General features: G+C 43.1%; 1 protein-coding gene across 1 annotated transcript in view; it reads right to left on the bottom strand.

Moving 5' to 3' along the window:
• Positions 1 to 802: 802 nt before the first annotated feature.
• The window catches only part of GAS6 (growth arrest specific 6), a 35663-nt gene continuing 13961 nt past the window's right edge, over positions 803 to 22504 (bottom strand). Inside the window, exons 4-15 of the mRNA XM_038173305.2 lie at positions 22207 to 22269; positions 17926 to 18048; positions 16316 to 16435; positions 14172 to 14297; positions 12980 to 13101; positions 12207 to 12325; positions 11621 to 11810; positions 7570 to 7734; positions 6175 to 6343; positions 5097 to 5269; positions 4066 to 4294; positions 803 to 1387 (exon numbers count right to left, since the gene is read on the bottom strand). Coding sequence (XP_038029233.2) covers positions 1236 to 1387; positions 4066 to 4294; positions 5097 to 5269; positions 6175 to 6343; positions 7570 to 7734; positions 11621 to 11810; positions 12207 to 12325; positions 12980 to 13101; positions 14172 to 14297; positions 16316 to 16435; positions 17926 to 18048; positions 22207 to 22269 — 1751 coding nt within the window. The 3' untranslated portion in view covers positions 803 to 1235. The remainder of the gene's footprint in view (positions 1388 to 4065; positions 4295 to 5096; positions 5270 to 6174; positions 6344 to 7569; positions 7735 to 11620; positions 11811 to 12206; positions 12326 to 12979; positions 13102 to 14171; positions 14298 to 16315; positions 16436 to 17925; positions 18049 to 22206; positions 22270 to 22504) is intronic.

Here is a 22504-nt window from a genome sequence, read left to right as displayed (position 1 = left end):
TGGGAACAATTTATATAAAAAAAAACTAGTGGAATTAGACCTGTTCCATATTAACCCCGTGAAGCATAGGGTGACTTTAGCCACCCAGTGTTCAGATATCCACCACGGCATACCTCTCGTTCTCATTTCTTTAACCCACTGGAAAGCAAGGAGCAAATAAGCAAGATTCAGTTGCCTCAAAGCAGGCTAGGCAAAGCCTGCCCCAGCAGCACCAGGATAGTTTAGAAGTTAAATGCACTTTATGGCTCTACAACCTCTCCCAAGTAAACCCACAAGCATATTCTCACCACACTGCAATTCAGCCTGGCTAACTCTCAGAATCACAAGCCTCTGTGCTCCCGTTAGGCTCACGGTGAATGAGCCAACCTCAAAATTAAGCAGCAAAAAAATGTCATCACCACTTAATATTCCCAATTCTCAACACCTCATCATTTGCTTCAGTGGTTATTGACACAAAAGCCATATGGCTTTCAGCTTATGAGTCTTTTCTTCTAATTGTTTCCTGCTGACCCAGTTTTGTTTTTTTTTTTTTTTTCCATTCTCTGTTGACCAAGTTTTTCTAAAGGTCACAATTGAGTCTTCCATCTGTGGTACCAGCAAGAAAAACTGTAGCAATAATAATAGCAGCAACCGTGCGCTTTCCAGCCCAAGGATATGTAATACTGACACAAACACATAACCCCCACCTCCAAACAAATTGAAACAAAAAAACCCCACAACACTATTGTAATCTCCATATCAGGCACAGCCTGAGTCATCATCTCCAAATAGCAGAGTACAGAATAATGTGAGTACAGGTAAATTAAAAACTTGTATGTAAATATTTTATTCTCTCATACTTTGCAAATCAGAAAGCAGTGTTGGTAATAAAAATAATACAGAATTATTATTTTTCTTCCAGTCCACACTCATATATTACCAGGTTTTCCACATTCCAGATAAAACTGTCTCTTACAGTTTAAACATGACATTCATTTAGGCATATTCTGTACTTTTGGCTTATTTAATATTAGTCTTCTGAACTATTTACAAATATATTACAACCTTTAAACCTCAAAGCAAAGGAGTATTTCAATAATCAATCTGACATAAGGATCAGTAGCTCCTACATAACTTCAGTGTTTAAGAGAAACTATACACGCAGTGCGGTAGGTCTGAATAATTTATATCTTTAAAAAAAAAAAAGAAAAGCATTGAAAGTTCCCTAGTATAAAACTTTCGCCTTGCAGTGGTACCTACGGACCCGCCTCAGCTGGAGGACACGAGTGTGATGTGATGTCGCTGTGCTTGTACAGTGCCTCGTCCAAGTCCAGTGCCTTGCTGTTCAGCTTCACAGTCATGCAGCCGTGGTAGAACGCCGTGACCGGAGTCGAGGTGACGGGAACATCTGTGCCAAAGGGGAGACAAGCATCTTTGGGGGCCCGTTTTGCACGAAAAGCTGTCCCACCTATGCTCTGATGAGCATCAGTGAACATGAGGTTATTAGCTTCCTTACAACCCAAAGCTGACCCAGCCGTGCTGGTTGTGCAACGGCAAGCAAGGAAATGTCTCACAGATTAGGCAGCCTCCCACTGAGACAGGTAGCAAAGCAACCCCCTTATCTCTACACCGAAGCAAGGACAAGGTGAACAATAGGTTGCCCTGTTGGTCTGAGATTATACGCCATTTAAAGGGTTCTGCCAGGCCAAATTCAACACTGATGTAATCAAACACAGCTCACACTGTGGCGGACTCCAGGACTGAGCGAGAGAAGGAGTGTTTGTGTGGGGTTTGTAAGCCACAAATAGATACTATAAATTTTTCAGCTTTCTGGCTGGAAAACACCATCGCTCGGTGCTTGCTTAAACAAATGATTTCAGCTATTTCCTGTGCCTCCCTGTTTACCAAATTTTATCTCTGGAGTCTGCTTAAGATAACTGCACTCTTACAAAGAAGTGGGTTTCTGTGTTATAGTACCTCACACGAATTTAAACTAAATTTTGACTCAGAAGAAGTTGACAGCGTTGGCCTCATGGCTTGAGCACTCATCTAAGGAATCATGCTGACTGCTGTTACATGTGCCACACGGCTTAAGGAAGGACAGCATGGGCTGGATGAGATGGATTTGTAAGATACTGTCAAAAAGAAATATAAAAGTTTTTTTTTTGTGTACCTTATAATTGCAAATCAGGTCAAATAAATAATTTTCTGTTATGACTAGACATAGATCTGTCTGTTTGGGGCCATGTAAAGACTGAGAAGGCTTGTTTAAAGGCTCCTTTACCAGGTTGGTATACACATTGCCTGGAAAAGTGACTATGCATCATATAAATTACATAATTCAGGATTTATCCAAACTGAAAATACCATAAAAAGGTAGTAAATGCCTTTAAGTTCCCTCTTGTCTCTTTAACTCTAAATAATAGTTCTACACCTGCAATCTTATCTGTACTTAGTACGGGACATAATGCATATTTTGACCCAGGATTCTCTATTTATTTATTTCAAATGGAATAAAGAGATTAAATGTGATTGGTTCTTTTCCACAGGGTAAAGAAGCAGGGGAAAAACAAAAACAAAAAAACGTTATTCAAATCTGAATGAGCCAAACTCACTTCGATCTGACCATTTGATACAGTTATTTAACCCAGAGTTATGAATCCAGCCAAAGTGCTGAAATGTTTATTCGTCTGGCGAGGAACAACGCTCCTCAGCGCAAGCGTTGGGTTCCACTCGATGGTAAAAGCAGAGCAGAGGCAGCAAGTCCTGCTGATGAGTACAACAGATCAAAGGGTGAAAGCAGCTAAATCTACAGCAGCCAGCTGGGGCTGACAGCAATAGTTAAGATACTTCCCACCTAGCCCTAGGTAATTAAAAACTGCCTTTCACCCAGCACAGTTAGTCTGAGCTAACCACAGACAACTCAGGGCATGGTGGCAACAGTCGTGCCATGTGCCCTAGTGTACACAGCACCTCAGCCACTCTGTTCCAGCTTGACTGCTTCAAAACCTATCAAGAGGCCAACGCTGCTCCCTCTCCCTCGCTTGGGCGAGTAAGGGCAAGATTTTGCCTAGCTGCTGGCAACAAAGTAGGATGGACTGCGCTGTGTCACAAACACAAGTGTTTCCTTAATTGCATTCCTCAGCAGTAGGGACTGATAAACCAGTTCAGCCAGAACAAGAGACAAACCCCCAAAGTTTGGCCAAAATTCATGAGTCAGATGAAAGCTTGATCTTGCAGGCTCACAACAGAGGAGCAAACAGATCTCTTTCAAGAAGCTGAAAAGCCACCAAAGCTATAAACTGTGGTAGGCCTCTGGTTGTGCTCTAACTACCTTCAGCTGGAAGGAAATAAATTAATTGTGGACTGCTGTGTTCAGCTCAAAGAGAGCATCAGCCAGGGAGAATCAGCACACTGGGCTTTCCAAATTTCAGTCAAAACAATGTGAGTCAGGAGCCTGACAGGAGTGAGACAGAAAAATCAGATTCTGGAGACAAAAGGGGAGAAAACCTGTGCATATATATTTGGCAGGTTGGGAAGCTAGGTGCTGTGTGCTATGGCATGAAAAGTTTAGCCCTCGCAACAGGTTCTTGGAACAATTCTGAAACTTTCTATCAAAGATGATGGGATATACAAACTCCACAGAGGAGAACAGATGAACACTGAGATCTCTTCACGAGGAGTGCTTAAGTAGCAACATAAAGCTTGCGCATTCTAACGTAACGAATGTTTATGTGTGTAAAAACTGCAGGATCCTGTGGTACAGGTCCTATGGATCTTACCATGTGTAAGGTGTTACAGCTACCCTTCAGAAAAATCGATCCTATTGCTGACTAAGCAAAAGCTCCTCCTTTTTTTTTGCCTCCACCTGTCCTCAGAAGGACACAATCATTGAAGAAAAAACAAAACAAAACAAAAAAAGCACACCCTCACTTCTGTTGGGATCACACATGCCTGCATCACAGACAAAGCCTGCTCAAGCACAGAGAGTGAGGCTCCCAGGTTTAATGAATGGGGACAGCTTTCCTGACTGCCAGCTCAGGGAGGTGGGATTCTGTATTTCATGCTATCAAACTGGATGCTCACCTGGCAATCCTCCCACATATGTCTTCACCGTTGATTGCAAAGAGCTATCCAAGATGGACAGGCTGTCCTCTAACTCAGAAGCGCTTAATTCACTCTCTCCTGCCATCCCATCTACCCTCAGGGATAGTTGGTCCTTCTTGACGAGGATGTCCACAGAGTGTTCCTTCTTATCGCAGAGATTTATTGCCAGTCTGGACACAACTGTGTGCTCCAAGGCCAAGATGACGAACTAGACAGCAGGGGAAAGACAAAAAAATGAGGCAGTGAGCTGAAATATACCTCTCCACACTTATCCAGGGCCAGGATGATGACATTGTGGCCTTGTTTATGAAGGTTTTGCAGAGCCATGAGAAAATTAGCATTATTATTATTATTGCTGATCTTATTCTGATCTCAATTGCACTGAAAAAACTATGAATGAGGGGAACTAACTGTTTCTTGTAACCACTTTCTCCTAGGAGGGAATTCTTAGTGGGTTTTAGTGGATGTAAATACACCGTAGCTGCTGTATTGTACATGAAAAGTTGCCTGATGGGTTTTAGTGAAATTATTCCTTATTTATACTCTTGTAATGCCAGAATTTAGCCCTTCATTCTGAATGTAATTAGAGCAGCATGTTCAGCCCTCCATCATAACTGACCTTTCACAGCATCTGGAGTGACACCTAAACTTGTCTCTTGTCTGCCTTGGGATTATCACTGAACAACTCCAGAGAATGTAAACTCTCAGTTTATGAGATTGAACAGCTTCTAAAACCAGCAAAATTTAACAAAATCTTCTGGCATTCAAGAGACCAGTTCAATCTTTTGCCTAGGCCACATTTGCAAAGAGCTCACGAGTAGTATCTAACACGTACCCCTCAGGGGCAGAATTTCAGTGTTGGCCAAGCAGCCCAGTCTCAGACCACGTTCTGAACTGCTGGGCCCAAATAAGCAGGGAGGCAGAGAACCTGACAGCTCTTTCTTGATAATGACTCTCAGGTCCCAGGAAAATAGCAAGGAGCTTTCTCTAGAAAAATGCTTAATCTATACCTGCTGTTTCAGTTTCTTTGTGGAGTGATAGTCAATCAGAGACAGTGATAACGGGACAGACGCTTCTTCCGTAACCAGAGCAAAGAGCACACCGGTGTCTGTTGCTGGTTGAATTGCAGCATTTAGTTCTATTTTCCAACTTGTCTTGGTTTCATTTCCAGAAGAAGGTTGCACTATAAGAAAAAAAAAATAAGTGTAGCAAGACAAACGTAAGAATATCAGGTTAAATGGTAGAATGTGCAATTTCTGGCCGGAGAAGAGGATAGATGGATGAGCATATGGAGAGACAGCCACATTCCTTTTACTCAAAAAATGCTGAAGCACCTGAACATATAATCAGAGAAGAAAATGGCATCGGTTCCCTCTTTTTACCTTCTGTAATCTGTTGCCTTTCAGAAGTCAAAAGACAAGGTTAAGCTTTTTATCACAAAGAGAGGTGCAAATTTCCATGGCTGTCAATCCATCTCATTCAAAGAACTGCTGCAACACAGGGCAGCCATGGCTTTTGACTGTCAAAAGATCATGGGAAATCTGACATACACTTCTATAAAAGCCTGTATTAAACTGAAAAAGCATATAAGTATACTATATCAATCACCGATTAATCACTTCCTGATCATCACCCTATCACAAGCATGGGATGTTGCATCTCATCTGCTGAACTTGGAATTAAACATGCTGGCATCTTGCTTACTGATGTGTGTAATTCATGTAATTCACTATGGCTTGCAGCTCTCCTTATTTAGGAGAAGACAGTGGTCAAGGCTGGAATCAGCTATGATTTTGACAGATGAAAAGGGAGGCTCCTAAGGCTGAGGATGAGCTGGAGCCAGCCCAGGTGTGAAATGCGTTGGCGGAACCACACAGAGAGAACCTATTCTGTGCTGGCCAGGTCCATACTGGCTCTAGTCTCCCTTTGCTAGGAGCCACAAGTTCAGCTGATACCTCCTCATCCACAGCTGACAGTTGTTTCTGCATCAATCAACACTGAGTTGGGCATGCATGCAAGTTTCAAACTGTTCATTAACCAATTACAGTTAATGGCAGGACAACAGAAATAAAAATATGAAGTACTTACTGTAAGTAAGATTAAATACAGCAAAACCTCGCCCAGGATAGAAAGACCCTCGTCCTGCTACAGAAAAGCACTGCATCCTTTCATTCATCCTTATGGTCTCTTGGATAGTGCTGTCCTCCCCGTTCAGCCAGTTCCATGCTCGCATGCAGCCATCCAGCCGAGGGTTTATCTAGGAAGACAAAGCAGTATCTCACACCTTAAACTGCAAGAACGAGTGATTTCAGGTGCAGGGGATATTATAATATCAAACATGGAAAATAAAATCTTTTGTGTCTTTGCAAATAGCCTTTGTGACACACAGCATGTCAGACCTGATTCATGGTAGGTGGTGTTGTGTTCTGCTTTAAGTGAGGGGTGCCTGAGCCGTGAGATGGGCACCCTGCTCTGTGCACACCTTGTTTGTTCCAGCTTCCCGTGCTGTTATCCTGCACCAGCATTAAAATGTGAGGTAGCATGCAAGGAGAAGGCTCCTTGCAAAAGCACCTAAATCAGAACCATTATCCCAAATTAACTGAAGCAGACAGAATTAAGTGTCTGAGCCAGGATAAAAACCTCAGGAGTTTTTGGCCCTTAATCGTATACGGAGACCACACCCCTAGCTTAGCATTTCAGACAAGCATTGGCCCTGAATGACTTCCTGAGAGGAACAGAAGCCCTCCTCAGCTGCTGCACTCCCAGTCATGGAGCCACAAACTCATCACTTCATTTAAAAGTAAGGGGATGCCAGTTTTGGTTTCAAGGTGCCAACTCCGTGTGTGGCAGACTTTCAAAATAGCCTGAGCAGCAGCTATTTCAGAAACATAACAACCATCCAATCCCATCCAAAGGATGCTTTAACTTTCATCTGTGTGCTTTATCTGCTTGAATTAGGAAGAAATGAAGAAAAACAGGCTCCTGTTTTCCCTTGGGTCCTACAAAACTGAAAGAGTAAAAGCCAGGAGCACAAAGCTGTGATACAATACCACAAAGCTCAAACCCCAGTCACAACACAAAAACTGCCCTCCACGTTGATCCAAGTCCTACTGGGCACAATGTTACCCTCACTCAGCAGCATGACACGCCAGGGCCACTCCAGATCTCCAAGCCAGCATGATCACCATCAGTTCCCAGGGCCCTGCCACATGCTCCAGCTTTGCTGTGTCCTAATTCTGCAGGCCAAGGGTGGGATACATCTCACCCAACCTTATCAGTCAAAAAATCAGGAGTCTCACCTTTGCTACTGGCTTAGGCTCCCTCTATAGTCAGTGGAGAGAAATCTGTATCCAGGAGGTGATAATGCCACCTGTGTCAGGGCAGGCTGAACTGCTCTCAGGAGGGACCTACATCACCCCAAGAAAAGATGAAATCAAGCCCTTCAGGCATGCAAAACAAGGTGAGTGCTGATGCTGTACTTACTGGCAGAACAAGGTCCTTTGTTTTGAAAGGAATGCCTCCTACTGTCAGATTCAGCTGATACAGTCCTTTGTCCAGAGTAAACAGATCACCTGAGACAGCTATTTTCATAACTGCATCCCTGTTGACCTTTATAACCAAGCTTCTCTCGAGTTCTTCAACAGAGATCTGAAAAAGTAAAATTGTAAACAGACAATTTCAGTACAAAAAGACACGCAGCCTCAACTATAGGACAGACACTATAGTAAAATCCCTACGATGCAGAAATATTTTCTGTCCCCAAGCCTCTTTGTTTACCTTTTAAACTACATTCCACCTCGATATTCAAGTCTTTAGAAAGCAACCTGGAGTTGCCCTAGTGGCAAAGACAGCCCAGCTACTTCAAAACAAACACAAATGCATGAATGAATGAATGAACTACGTGACATCTGCAGCTTGCTCTAAGCAAAATTTAAATGCAGTAACAAGTTATTAATGAGAAACTTCCTATTGCGCCAGCCTGCGAAAGGAAAAGCCGGAAAGACAGATAAGAGGATGTCTTTTGTTGGCTCAGCAGAGGATAACAGAGAAGCCTTCCAGCCACAACAAGTCTAGTCTTTGAGTACTGACCCCTGAAAAAAGAACAACAGAAGATGTTGTTACGTTTGAGAGGGTAATAAAGATGTCCATCAGGCACTATTTTTTTCTCTCGGAAAAATTTCTCTCAGGTCCCTGCCACTTTTACCTCCATGTCTCCTAGGAGCTACTGCTAGGAAGATTCTATCCCCACTAAAATATAAAAAAAAAAGTTGTATTTTTTAATAAAATCACTGCATTTGTGGTGTAACATGGGAACAATGATCCACAACAAGGTGCCCCGCTGGAAAGCAAGAGGCCAGGCTGCACAAACACCACGAAGCAGCCAGCTGGACTCGGCTGCTGTGGGACCTGGCTTCTGCTGCCAGGCAGGGCTGAGCAGGTTTATACCTGGACACTCCCTTTGGATTGTAGTCTGTGGTGATGAAGATAAAGGAAATTTGAGAGTTGAAAAGATCATGCACAGAATATCAACCTTCTTCCTTCTCCCGTGGATTCCAGTGCAGCCTGGTTTATGCTGTTAAAACACCGTTCACACCTGACGTGTTGCTCCATGCTGAATCCTCTCTGACATGAATTTACTTGCCCTAAGCCTGCTCGTTTGAAGTGGCATCTACACCACTGCTCTGTGTCCAACAGAGACACACAACCCAGTCTCAGATGGGCTTTTTGGGGAGATGGCAGGCTGCAAAGTCCACTCAGAGGGCTGGGAACATTAGCAGCCCAGCAGCCACAGCCAAACTCAAAGAGAAGGGATTAACGCCCCTTAACAAATGCCAATTGTGTTCTGCCTACCTCAGGATGCCCTCTGGCACTTCCAGCTGTGGCTCCTCACACCCCAAGCTCACTGGCTGGTGCCCCACCAGCACCCAGAGCCCAAACAGGCAACGGGACCGGGCTGCAGGCAGCCACGGGGTGAAAGCCAACTTACCAACCTGCTTGTGATTGCTTAACCTCAAGCTTGGACATTTGACAGTGCACATAGGTTATTATCGGTGCTAAACATACCGTCTTCATGCTAGTGCTAAATTAAACATTGAAAAAAAGACAAAATGATAATTTTTTGGGGGGGAAATGCAAAACAAACAGGAAAGCGAGTGCATTCTCTGCTCTCCTCAGCTCATACGTGACACTTCATTCAGCTGGATTACATTTACAACGCTGTGTTAAAAGCTTTTCCTGAGGCTTGCCTGTTTGTGCTTTCCCTGCTGGGAATGATCACCTAAAAATAGATCAGGCAAGATCAACATCAGAATATACCCAGGTAGAAACACTGGCCTGAATGTTTGAAAATGCCTTCACATTTTCATAAAATAATGCAACTTTTGCTCAAGAGACCAAAAACTTGTGCTTTTTATTGTAATTTCATTTTAAATCGTCTTTTTTTTTTTTCTATCTCCTGGAAGTGAAATTGTAAAATGACTATTTTTTCCCAACACCTGCAAAGTCACCATCAGTATCCAGGTCTAACAAGAACTAAGGGCTTCATCCTGTGCACAGGGACGCCCAGAGTAAAGCTCCCAAATGGCACCTGAGTCTGGACTGTGACCTCTGAAGGTCTGGGTTGTGTTGCAGAAGGTGAGGGTGAAAAGTACACAGAAGTCCATACTTGAGGTTCAAAGTTGAGGTTCAGACTTATTGATTAAATGGTATTTAGAGACAGGGCTGGCACTGGATGTTAAGCAGAAGAGGACAAACTACCTGCAAGGTGGAGGTAAGGGATAAGACACCAGAGAAAGGAGCACCCAGCAGCACCCCAGCAATGCAAGCAGCATCCCAAGCCTCTGAGGGGAGTCAACCATGGAGCAAGGAGCCTGAAGGCTCCTTTAGCTCCTTCTGCCTTCAAGTTGCTGCAGCAACTCCGCCAGGCAACTTCTTAGGTCTGACGGTACGTGGGGATACGAGCCCTGGAAGCGATGGCTGGCAGGAGACCAGCGATTGTACTCACCGCCTAAAAATGATAATTGCTTTTATCGTGCTGCCTGCTCTCCCTGCAGGAAGCAAGCACACTGCTTACCCTGTAACTCCCAAGTGCTCAAGCATTTTTGTATTATTGCTTGAAGAAAGAAAACACGTTTCTGGTATCTCTCCCACAACCAGTATGGGAAAGTTTGTAATTACTTCATAATGAGGTCCAGCACTTAACAAGTTTACACTCCTGTGTTAAACGGTTCGGCTTGGTAATAACAGCTTTTTGTGACTCATCTTCTACTACCACCCTCCCTGTGCAGGCAATTACAATCACCATATTTCAAATTAGCAGGACAAATCTTTAATTTAGTAAGAATTGCCTCGAGGCTATTCCTACCTGCCAAGATACAGCATGTCACACGTTTTATCTACAGCTTTGCTGAATCTCTACAGCTCTCCATTTGGAGCCTAAAATTGTTTCAGTGACAGCAAAGGAACTGAATTAAACATCACCTCATCTGCTGGAAATATTACCGAATGTCAGCAGCTGACAATGTATGCACTCAGGAACTTCTTTATTTATTCATTAGAAACAAATTTTTTCCTACTGTGCTTTTTTTTTTTTCTTTAATGTATAATTCTGATTTTTAACGCTAAAAAACTTTAAACAGAAAATGACTCACAGTTACCAGCATCTGCATTTGTCTCCTGTGGAAGTTAACCAAGAGATTCCCACCCACTGCCCAACAGACACATCAACTTAAAGGCCACAGATCTAATTAAATAAGACAAGAAAAAGGGAGGGGGGGAAGGCACAAGCGAGAGGATGCACATATAATGCTGATCTGTTGTAGATCATACTATAGGGTGCTTTTTATGATCCTGTCACAAAAGGTAACACCCCAGAAACACCAGAGACATTTGAGAGAGTGCCAAGAACATGAATCCTTACAAGCTCCAAGACGCAGTGCGTCTTCTCATGAGACTGCTGGGATTATGTTGTTAGCAAGCAGAGCTCGACACAGTTTCTAATAGACCCCAAAATCTTTACAAGGGAAATGGAGTGTTTTATTTATAAACAGATTTGAAGAATATAACATAGCGTAATAGATTTGTTGAGGTTCAGAGCTGAGCTCTGCTACTAAACAAATAAACAAACAAAACAAATACACACCCCATGCACAAAACAAGCCACCCTTGGAGACTTTCTTAAAAGATCTTTCACTTGCCAACGCTACCCAGAGGACATCTTTTTAATCTTGCTAACGTAAAGTCAGCTCAGCACTGCTGCATCTTGGAGGCGCTGTGTCTGTTTATGGTAGCATCATGCAAAGTGATGTTGTTTAGTTTTACTGGACATAAAGTGTAATTCAGCTTCTTAGGAAAAACATCCTGTTCTCACCTCAGCATGGATAATGTACCGGTGTGCAAGCAGATGCTCTGACTATTGAATGCATAGGTTGGGAAAGCATCTCAAAAATATGAAGACACACAAAGACCTATGCTTAATAGGGTTCAGCAGGATCAAGAGAAGAAAGGCAAGCTCTGGGAAGTGGCCCACACTCACCGTCTGCCACATGCCATGGTTGATAAGTGGTCCGCTGCTGGTCACGCGGCCAATGCCGTTGTATTTCAGCTGCAGCTCTAACCGTCCCTTGCGCAAAGCCAAGACTACCCATGTGCTGTCTTGATGGCCTCCAGCAAAGAAAAGGATACCTTCAGGATCAAAGGTTCTAAAGTCGAACTCAGCCACAAGTCTGACCGCACAGGTGTCAAGAAATAAATTAGTTATGCAGAGTTCAAAAACCACAGAGTACTTTCCATACAGACAGCATCAACTCTAGTAGCTCTACAGCTCTGTTAGAACACACTAGCTTTTAATGCACTCTCAAAAAGCTTAAGCTGTGAAAATGGGCCTCAAAATGGCATCAATAGTAAAAATTACATTACTGTGCTTCAGTAATTATCTTAGGAGCTCTGTGGTCAAGACTGCCTTTCCCAGTTACTGGTTTGGATAATGTTTCCCGTAAAGCACTCCATTACCCAAACAAATAAACATGATCACAGCAATACTCAGTATTTTAATGACTTAACTCCCTTGCATGCATCAAAGCTGGCCAGCACATTTGACTGTCCTTCGAAATTGTCCTCACCTTGTCGGTTGTTTCCTTTTAAAGCGCAGTCTGATGACAGGAGTCCCACTGAACATCCTCCCCAGGTACAAGGACTTAACGCTTTTTGCAACAGCAAAAGGCACACATGGTATTATGTTCTATAACCAAAACACATTTTTTGAATGCTTACTCTCCTCACACAACTGAATGAGAATCTAGCAATATGCTTCCTTGTCTTTCCTCAAACATATAATTGCTATACATATAGGGCTAGGGCACTTTAATGGCCATACTCTCAAAATAGTGCTGCTTTGGTCCTGAGAACATTTCCTTTTTCCTTCCCTCCTCCCTCCTATTCACCTTGGCAGAATGCTTTCCTGCTGCAAAAGGAGATGACGCTCACAAGACACAGCATAAGGTTTTCTACTGCAGCTTAGTGCCTGCAACACAAGATATGCTAAGAACTTGCTCTTGGTTGGCTTATGCAGAAGCAGCCTTTGCCACCTCAAAAGCCTGGACCATGGAAGTGTAAAGTGCAAGTGCTGCTCTTAACTCGCTCTTTTTGGAATGGGGACAGGAGGAGCCTGAGAAGAGAGACTTTGGATAAATATACTCCCATAACAGGCAAACAAGACCCTTCTATCTTTCCAGGAGAGCTACTGTCCCCAGTGCACGTGGCCTTGGCCCTCTGACTCCTTCCTGCTGGTCTCAGCTCAAATGGCTTTGGTCCAGAGCTTCATCCGTTATTCTCAGATGCAGTGTAAACTAAAGGTCTGTTCTGCAGTTACAGCAACGAAGGAAGACTAACGTACCTCACACGTGTTCATGTCCTGGGAAAGTTTTACTCCCCCTCTGCCATCACAGTGACAGGTGTAACTCCCTGGTGAGTTGACACAGGTCTGTTCACAGAGCTGTTGTTCACATTCATTTATATCTACACAAAACCAGCAAAGAAAGGAGAAAACAGCCGTTGGGTTTGTTTGAACATTAATTGTCTGTGGAAAAAAGAAGTTATTAGTGATATTTTGTGGCATTGTTCACTTGAGTGTGCTCAAGTGTTCCATGGCCAGTGCCTACCCTGTACCACATCTTTACAGGAGAGAAGAGTTGCATTAACAACTGCACAAACCTACTTTCACACACAGATTCCTGCTGCCCAAACACACTCAGCAAGTGAGCAGGAGGGCTGGATGCAGAACTCAGCTCCTTGTCTGCTGGTTTGGAGCCCTGGGCTTTACCTTCCAGGTGAGATTTCTTCCCTGAAGGCCCCTGCTTCTACTCCTGTGCTGACTGGCTCCTGCTCCCGTAGCTCAGGTTAGCAGGGGCTGCTTGCTTCACTGCTACTCACCAGATGGATCCTCAACAGACAAGTGAAAACTGATTTTTTCACTCAGTATTTTCTTAATCCTTCAGCACGTTTTTATCTGTTTCACCAACAAATGCAGGGAAACAAAGTGTGACAGCCCAGAGATCATTTCAGGCACAGATAAACACGTAGGGCCCAGTAGGGCTGGTGAGTGTGTGATTCTAGTCAGTGCATTAACTTAGACAAACGACAAGGCATAATGCTAGTTTTGGAATGCTTTCAACACGTACTCAGTTGAGAAAGCTTGCAGGCAGTGCAGCCAGCAGAGCTGTACATGGTTCCAACGCATATTAAGCTCCTAGTTCTGAGTAATACCACAAGACAGGTTTTGACAGAACAACAGCTACTGCCCTGTAACTCTTCTTGTCCTACAAAGAGAGACAGCAATATGTACAGATGCTCCCACCAGGTCTTGTACTTCGCATAAATCCAAGAAATCTCAGTACTCTAGGTCATATAGTCGATTAAAGTCATCAAAAACCACTGCAAACTCAGTGTGTTGCTCACAAGTACTGACAGGCACTAAGTAAGATTAGAAAAATGTTTTTTACTAAAGCCTAAAGTTAAATTTCTGATCGTTTTTTAATAGCTTTAGACCACATAATACATATTAATATGCTGTTATTTCATGAGCTTACCATCACAAGTCTTTCTCAGCTCATTGTACTTGTAGCCTGAATCACAAAGACACTCATATGAGCTTATCAGATTTTTACAGCGAGCCTCTCCACAGATGTCTGCCGATGCTGCACACTCATCTATGTCTGCAAAACAAGCAATTAAACAACACTACTTCAGATGAGTACAATCACTTCACCGTTTGCACCCCAGAGTGGGCTGAGAGCCAAATGATCCCTTTACGATTTTTGTAAATGAAAAAAGAGTATTTTTAAGAATCTACCTCTACTGTTCAGCTAGCTAGAAGGGATGACTGCAGGCTTTCAAGACCAGCTGTTATTTCTTTCCCTAAGCCATCAACCACTATTGGAAAAAAAACAATGCAAAGCAAGCCTAGAGGAAAACCATAAAACAAAACAAAGCAACCCCATGATAAAACAAAAAACCCACTCAGTTCAGGGGGCTGAAACTGTGGGATAAAAAGCAGCCACCATGAAATTAGGAAAAAGCAGTATGTTTTTGAATAAAACACAGAAGCAGCACTCAGTCTGTGGAAAAGCCAAGACCTCTGTTCTTCCTCAGACAAGCAAACAACCCTGTTTTTTCACACATTCACAAAACTGAGATCCAAATCTGCTGATCTGCAGTGGTAAAGGGGAATTGAAGCAGTCCAGTTTGTCACAGAGAACAAGTCCTGTTTAAGAGGTGTTGAGGGGTTTCACTACAAAGGCAGGCAAAGGACTGTAACTGGAGGCCCATAAAGCAAAAAAATGTTTTCCTAACATGTTAACTAATCCCTAGCAAAATCTTGGTGGTGTCAAAACATTTACAGTATATTGAGAGTTTCATATTTACTTTTGCTTTCTATTGCATGTTAAGACTACAGTTACACTTGGTGATTTTCCCACGTATGAGAGAAGTAACCTATCTCGTACGCTGTGTAACCTAGTCTACAAATCAACTGGCAAACATAATGTTTTCGTGTGCACACCTAATAGGAAAAAACTGCAGGAAACTAACAAAATGTACAAAAGCATTAAAATGCAATGCCACATTAGTGTCATTAGTCGTATCTGATATTAACACCAGCATCCTGATGGCCACACATCGGATACAAACCTTGTATGCTATGTTCACAGTGTTCTTATAAACAGCACTATACAAACACACATACATAAAATAACAACTATAATTGCAAGCCCACTTGCTGCCCACCTGTTCACGCCAGCTGGCACGAGGGGGAAATTCAAAGGTGTTTTTGGCTCATCGGAGTGGCTGTGCGCATTAGAAGCGGATACCATGTGATCTGTACGATCATCACTTTAAGCAGTGGAAGTGGCACAGAAGTAAAATCCTGCTTTTTTTTTTTTTCTGATAGCGTTAACAGGTTGTTCAGGTCAGGCATACAAATTGCTGAGAACTGTGTTGTCATAGCCGTTAGAGTTATACACAAAGACTCTCATGTTTTTCACAAGATAAAAAAAAAAGAACATTAATAGCTACCTGTGATCGTTAATGGGTCTGTGTCTCAGCACGCAGTTTCTCAACACTTTTAAATGTCAGTTGCTTAAGTTCTGGCTATGTAAATTCATTCCACCATTTCAGGCAGTTATCTCAGATCCTTATTCTCCATTCCTGGATGCTATGTAAAATAATTGCCTGCCTTCATTAGTGCCTTTCTGCAGCTATTAATATTTAGTGGCAGGGAATTTATCTGTCTTTATCTACCCCAATTCATTACCTGAAGCTGCACGTATTCAGATACAGAAAAATGAAACAAGAAATGCATAAAATAAGAACAAATATCTCATGTACTACAACACCATGAGACTGGAAAGATGCGTAATGCTGCATCTGGGCAGCCTTTCCTCCTCTCAGTGTTGGGATACAAGGACAGAGCAGCTACACCAATTTAGCACAACCCCAGCCACAAACCCTGGTGAATCAGACCAGTGTTGAGACACAAGAGCAGGATGGTGGGACCACTGAAGAACCCAGGCACGTAGTGCTGGCGTGAGCACCCAGTACCATCCCAGCCCCAGAAGCTTCCCAGCTGGGGCTAGGAAGTAGGAGAGGCCTGCTCAGCACAGCCCAGCTCTCCAACGTACAGACCCAAGCCTCCAAGCACCATCTGAAGCACGCTGAGAGGGCCAGGGAAGCTTACCTTCACATGTTCTGCTGTCTTTAAGGGCATAACCACTGTAGCACGAGCAACGGTAGCTGCCGAGCTTGTTGAGACAGATCTGGTTACAGCCCCCGTGCTGCACTTTGCATTCATCAACATCTGCAGCAAAAGAAAGTATGACAGTCAGCTTTTCACCTCTGCATCTGACCTGGGGAGTGAGAGTAGGGTAAGAGCTGGGAAGGAGACAGAGCAAACAAGAAACACTGTCACATCTGCAACGTGACGATTACAAAATGTACAGAGATTTCATTCAAACATTTCAAGTGCATCAGCTCAAGTTCATTTGATAATAATAAAAAAGGCAGAGAACAAACTGTAACTGAGTTCCTCCCTCTCAGTTTGGAGAATACACAGAGTGTCTTTAGCCACTGTGGAGGTGAAGAAGAAGTTTGTTTGCAGAAGCAAACTACCTGTAACTAACATATATTTTATTATAACTAACTTTTAAGATGTTACTATGACCAGTAACTATGGGGTGAAAGCCTTAAATACGAAAAAAATATCCTCACTACTACTGAGAATGAAAGAACATACAAAATTCCAAGTTGTGCTCCACTGAAGCAAAAGCCTGTTAAATTGAGAGCATGGATTTCACCCTCCATGTGCCCTACCTGCTCGTGGTGTCCTGCTTGTATATGGAACTCCAGAGTCAGCTGATTGGTAGGACAGAAAATTTCATGGCACTTTGCAAGAAAAAGAGGGGATATGCTTCAGACTGACTGACTGCTGAGCTCTCAAGCCTGTTTGCACACTGATGGATCAGTATACAAACTCACCAGCATACAAACTGCCTCAACTGCTTAAATAAGCTGCTTGTGAGTGATCCTGTAACTTCTCCACAATATTCACATCAGAAGTACAGTGTGTGGATCTCCTGCTGTCTTGGTGGCCACAAGTCTGGACTGTCTGAACGTGATTCCTGGCAACTACTCAATTTTGGCAGGCACAAAAGCAGTGGCCCTGACAAGAAAACTTGCAGGCAGAAAAAAAAAAAAAAAAAAACAGAAAGAAGATAACAAGAGGAGGGAAGGAATGTCCTGCACAAATATTCTGCCTGAATACTCTCTTTGGAGTTGATGGGAATACACAGTGGGACGCAAGTGGACTTGGAATAAGACCCCACTACCGAGGAGTCTTTAACAGACTAATTTCACCAGTTTGTGCATCAGCAGCATAAGACTCCAACTGTGTGCTGAAAGTCTGTTCCCGTTGGAGGGGAATGGGAATATGGGCCAGCTCCTCAGGCTCTGCAATTTGTCATCTGTTACACTGGGGTAAACAGCACCAATTGAGGTGCCAATAAGCTTAATTTCTGCTTCCTTCTTTGGAGGGGTGGGACAGAAAGATGGGGCATAACCTCTCCAATTTCTTTGTCAAGACCATGAAGAAATCCATTAAAGTAATCTGAAAAATGTATGCAGGCTTAGTTATATGATTCCCAGAAGCACAAAAATATGACTTGTGTATAATGCAAGTTCAGTACCATGACTTTTGAGTTGCGCAGCACAGCATCAGTGATCACTTGAAAATACAGCAAAACCCAACATATCGTTGTTACAGATCTGAAAGATAAAAAGAATGTGTATTACCTTTGTCACATATTTCTCCTTGCCAGCCACGTTTGCATTCACAGTAGAAGTCCCCCTTGAGATCTTCACATTTGACAGTTCCCTCTTTGTAACAAGGATCGGGAGAACACTGGTTTGGCAAATCTGATTTACAGAAGGAATAAAAACAAATAAAACAAACAGAACAATGCGTAGAGGTCACTAATGAAAAGGCATTTCGACCTTATTAAAAACCAAGACCCTTAAACACTAATGGAAAATCACTATCAGAAATACACCTGGGAAACCTGGAAGCTAATGCTTATTGCTGACACGCCAAATGAGCTATGCCAGGAGCATGCAGTGGAATTCATTTCATTGTGAAGGGTAGTGAGCTTCTACCCCCGTACCTGAAGGGCACATCCTGAAAGAACAATTCAAAGTAGCTCTTTTACAATCAAGTTAATTCTATTCTTCCTACTTCTGGCGAATACAGAAAGCAGGCAGCAACTAAGCACTCAAGGAAGGATAGGCTCTCTTTCCATTTACGTTTGGTAATTTAACTGAGGATCTCACCAAGGCTGATAGATTTGTTGTTAGGAAAGGTTTGTATCTGAGCTATCCAAATTAGGCTTTTCTATTACACTGAATGAGAACAAAAAAGAAACAGCAATGTGTTAACAGTATAAGAATTGCTAAACACTAATTCAATAGCTAAGTGAAGGAAGGAGCAGAGGATTCCCTCTCACACTGCAGCAGTTCCAAGTCACTTGCTCTCTGTGCACACCAGCACATGGGATGCATTGGATAAGAAAGTCCTAAGACATGAACATGTGACGTCCAGGCTTTTCTTCTGATGAAAAGATGTGGATGTTTCTCATGCCTTGACCAACTCTGCCAGAGTGGGGCTGGCACAACTACAAAGCAGTGCTTCTACCAGTCCTTTTGGTGCGTGAGACATTGGAGTTGTCACAGCTGCTGCAGCAGCAGCCTTTAGAAGAAGAATTACTGTCATTAGCAAAGCCTCCTACAATCCTACAGTCTTGGCAACACATCCTTACAACTCAGCAGAAACCCAGTTCAGTCCAGACAAAAGGAAGACTTTACAAAATAGTGGAGCCGACAGGTGAATTCAGAGCACCTATTGAACAGCAGCCCTCTGCACAGGGCCTAGAACTCTGTCCACTGCTCAGCCAAAATATATCAGCTTAAATGACAAATCATTGCACTGTCTGCCTTAGATTTCAGTCACAGGGCCCTGTGGAGGCCACCAGGCCCAGCCCTGCCCCAGCAGGGCCACCCAGCACAGGCTGCCCAGGCAGCTTTGGAAGGCCTCCAAGGAGGAGACCCCACAGCCTCTCTGGGCAGCCTGTGCCAGGGCTCCTCACCCGCACAGCACAGAGCTCCTGGGGCTCAGGGGGAGCCTCCTGGGGGCCAGGTTGTGTCCATTGTTCCTTTTGGACTTGTGGGTTGTGTTTTGGACAGCTGTTAAGACTGGTGCTATGTTGGACAGAAAACTAAGACAAGGGAATATACTCTAGGATTGAATGACATTTGTGTTATAATTGTCAGGAAAAAATAGTCAGATTCTTACTATGGGCTGCACTGCACAAGTCTCATTAATACAACCCCAAAGGACGGCCTTCTCTGCACTACATGAACATACACTGTTTCTAAACCTTGCACTCTGACTGAATTACCTGAAGGCTGAAGTTAGCAGCATGTTAGTGCAAGGAGGAGAGAACCAGAGGGCTGATCTGGGATGGAATATGACTAAAATCCTGCCAAGGAAACACATATTCTCAGCATTTCATCTAGACCCTAATGCCTGAGAAAACTCTTCAGGAAAAGCATGCATACGCAAGTCGAAGAGCCCCACAGAAATAATCATCCACTCACCACAACCAAAGCTTAATTACCTTTCTTCCTCACCACTCTCGCTGTGCAGAGCTGGGGCAAAGCCACAGCCAAGGCAGACTTCAGGCCACACAGAAGACACCACGGCCACGTGGGCTGCCTGCAACAGCACCTTAGAGAATAGCCCCAGGTACACCACTGCCCAGCTGACACACCACTGGGAGCATATAGCTCACAAATTAAGACAGAGAATAGAAACATAGGTTCCATTTTTTAAGTCCATATGGAAACAAGACTTTACCTAAGTACACGGACTGCTGCTTCCAGTTCCTTATTCTGTATTCTGAACTTGTATTTTGCTATTCATAAATGGTGCAAATTAGAACTTCATTTGGAAAATGCGAGGTCGTGAAAACTATGACACTCGCTGTTAAAAAGCAGACACTCACAACATAACAAAAATCTTATTGTATTTTTAAGGTCAGATGTAAACTCATTTCCAAAAAATACCGTAGCATTTTCCAAACTCTTGCAGAACCAAATCCCTAACTCCTAGCTGACCCACAACACCTCTTTTAGAAAAAGCCCCAGTTCTGCAGACCAAAATATAGGTATCTATGTGTAAAGCAAGTATCTAGGTGTGTAGCAAGTGTCTAAATTGTGACTGCAGTCGGTGGAGATCTCGTTGGTACAATAAACAGTCCATAAAGTGATTCAGCTCTCCCTAGAGCAGACACAGCTTGGTCAGTGACATCACCCCAGGGCTGTGACTACAGATGAACTCCCCACTGACTACAACGGGACCCACGTCTCATGTAGGCACCTATGCTGGGAACACCTGCATCTACCTGTCCAAATCTGCAGCTGAACCCTACCTGCAGCCCCAACCTAAAGATCTGGTGAGACAGAGAATCCTCAAATGCCCCACGAAGCTGCCTGGTCACTACCACAGTTAAAATCTGCACCTTATTTCCAGCATAAACTAGCCTACTATCACCCTCCAGCCTTTGGGTTGTGCAATGCCTTTGTAATGCCAGATGAAAAGAGCCTTCTACTACCTTGTTTTGAGAATAGAAGATGAATGTTAAGAAACACAACACTTAAATGTGTCTCACAGGCACAACTCCGAGGAGCTACATAGCCTTTTGGCAGCATCTGTGAAAAATAAGAGACATGCTGGAATCAGCTAAGCACAAAGTCTGTAATTCTTCCAAGCGCGTTTCAGGCTCCTTCTCCTGTGAGTTAACAATGGCTAGCCAAAACTCAGCCACTTAAAAATATTTTAGTATTTTAATGGGGGAAAATATTATCGTTTTATTGCCAAACCGCTGCATTTCCAAAGGACTGCATCCCTAAAAACAATTATTCAGCTTTCATTTTTTTCAGTGCACAGAAAACATCATTGCCCTTTAGACTTTCTGAAACACTAATCAGCTGGTCAGAGTAAGTGTTCCCAGTTGATACCACCATTTTCAGCAGCAGCTCCTGCCTTTATACCATCCACACACAGGAGCAAAAGGAAGCATCCAGCCTCACGTCCCACTTTGAGCTAGCTTGCACACCACACTGGGACTTCAGGTCCAAGAGTTCCCAGTTCAGAGGACTCTAACATCTGTCTAAACATCTTGACTAAATCCTGATCCTGCTTTGGCAGAGTCTGGTAGAGCTGGTATGAACATGAGACTGATCAAACTCGATCACAGTAAAAGACTGAACCACAGGGGTAAGCATGAAAATAAATACGCATGCACATGGTTTTCTCTCCATCTTAGCTGATCTGCTCCCAGAGTGTATTTAGAATCTTTAGCAACAGAATATTTATGTGGTTTGTATCTTTAGCACTGCTGAGCTCCAAGAGGGAACTGGAAAGGTCTTAGAAGAGTTACTGAAATTCCAATCTCCGGTGTCAGTGATGAACAAATACCTCTCTCCCTTCTACACAGATATCAGATGGACTTCTGGATTGATCTGGATTTTTAAATGTTGTAACACTTAAACCACAATCACACAATGAGTGAAAATGATCTCCTTACTTAAACTTGTCAAAATCCTGACACAAACTTGGGCTTGACTGTAAGCTTTATTTAAGATTACTTAACAGGGGTGAGCCAGAGTTAGCATTCAAAAAAAAAGATGAAAGGCCAAGCACACGGTACAACCTTACGGTAAATCCGTGTCACTCTTGCTTCTCAGTTTATTCAGACCTTGAGAAACTGGTGGGAAAGAAATGTCTTGCATCACAAAACACCAAACAACTGAATGATGAGTGAGAGAAGGCAATAGCAGAAAAGCAGAAAAGCCTTGGTTTATTGCTCACATAGAACAATCAGTATGAAGTGTCAGGCATAGAGAATAGGAAGAACGGTACTAAAATACTATCCAAAATGTCTGTAACTGAGCTGGTTCCACTACTTCAGGTATAATGAGAGAACATTTAACTACAACATACGAAACAAAAGTGCTTACTGTGAACGCACGTAAGGAAATCTGGACTTCTTGTATACGGCGACCCATATTTTTGAATACAATCTGAAGAACAGAAAATGAAATTGTCGTTATTATAATGACCACATGGCAGCTGCTCAAAGCATGCAAAACGATAGCTAGCCTGCTGATGTTTCATTAAACAAGGCTTTGGAAGGTGAATGCAAAATCTATGCAATGTTATAATCTCTGAAATGCCTTAAACTTCTTAAGTTCATAAAAATACTTTAGCTCTGATGTACAGCAGAATTATAATCACTTTGCCAGAGCTATGATGATT

The sequence above is a fragment of the Anas platyrhynchos genome, chromosome 1 (assembly GCF_047663525.1).
Source record: "Anas platyrhynchos isolate ZD024472 breed Pekin duck chromosome 1, IASCAAS_PekinDuck_T2T, whole genome shotgun sequence".
In the NCBI taxonomy this organism is placed as follows: Eukaryota; Metazoa; Chordata; class Aves; order Anseriformes; family Anatidae; genus Anas; species Anas platyrhynchos.
The sequence above is the reverse complement of the archived record's forward strand: the minus strand, read 5'-3'. Positions and strand labels throughout refer to the sequence as shown.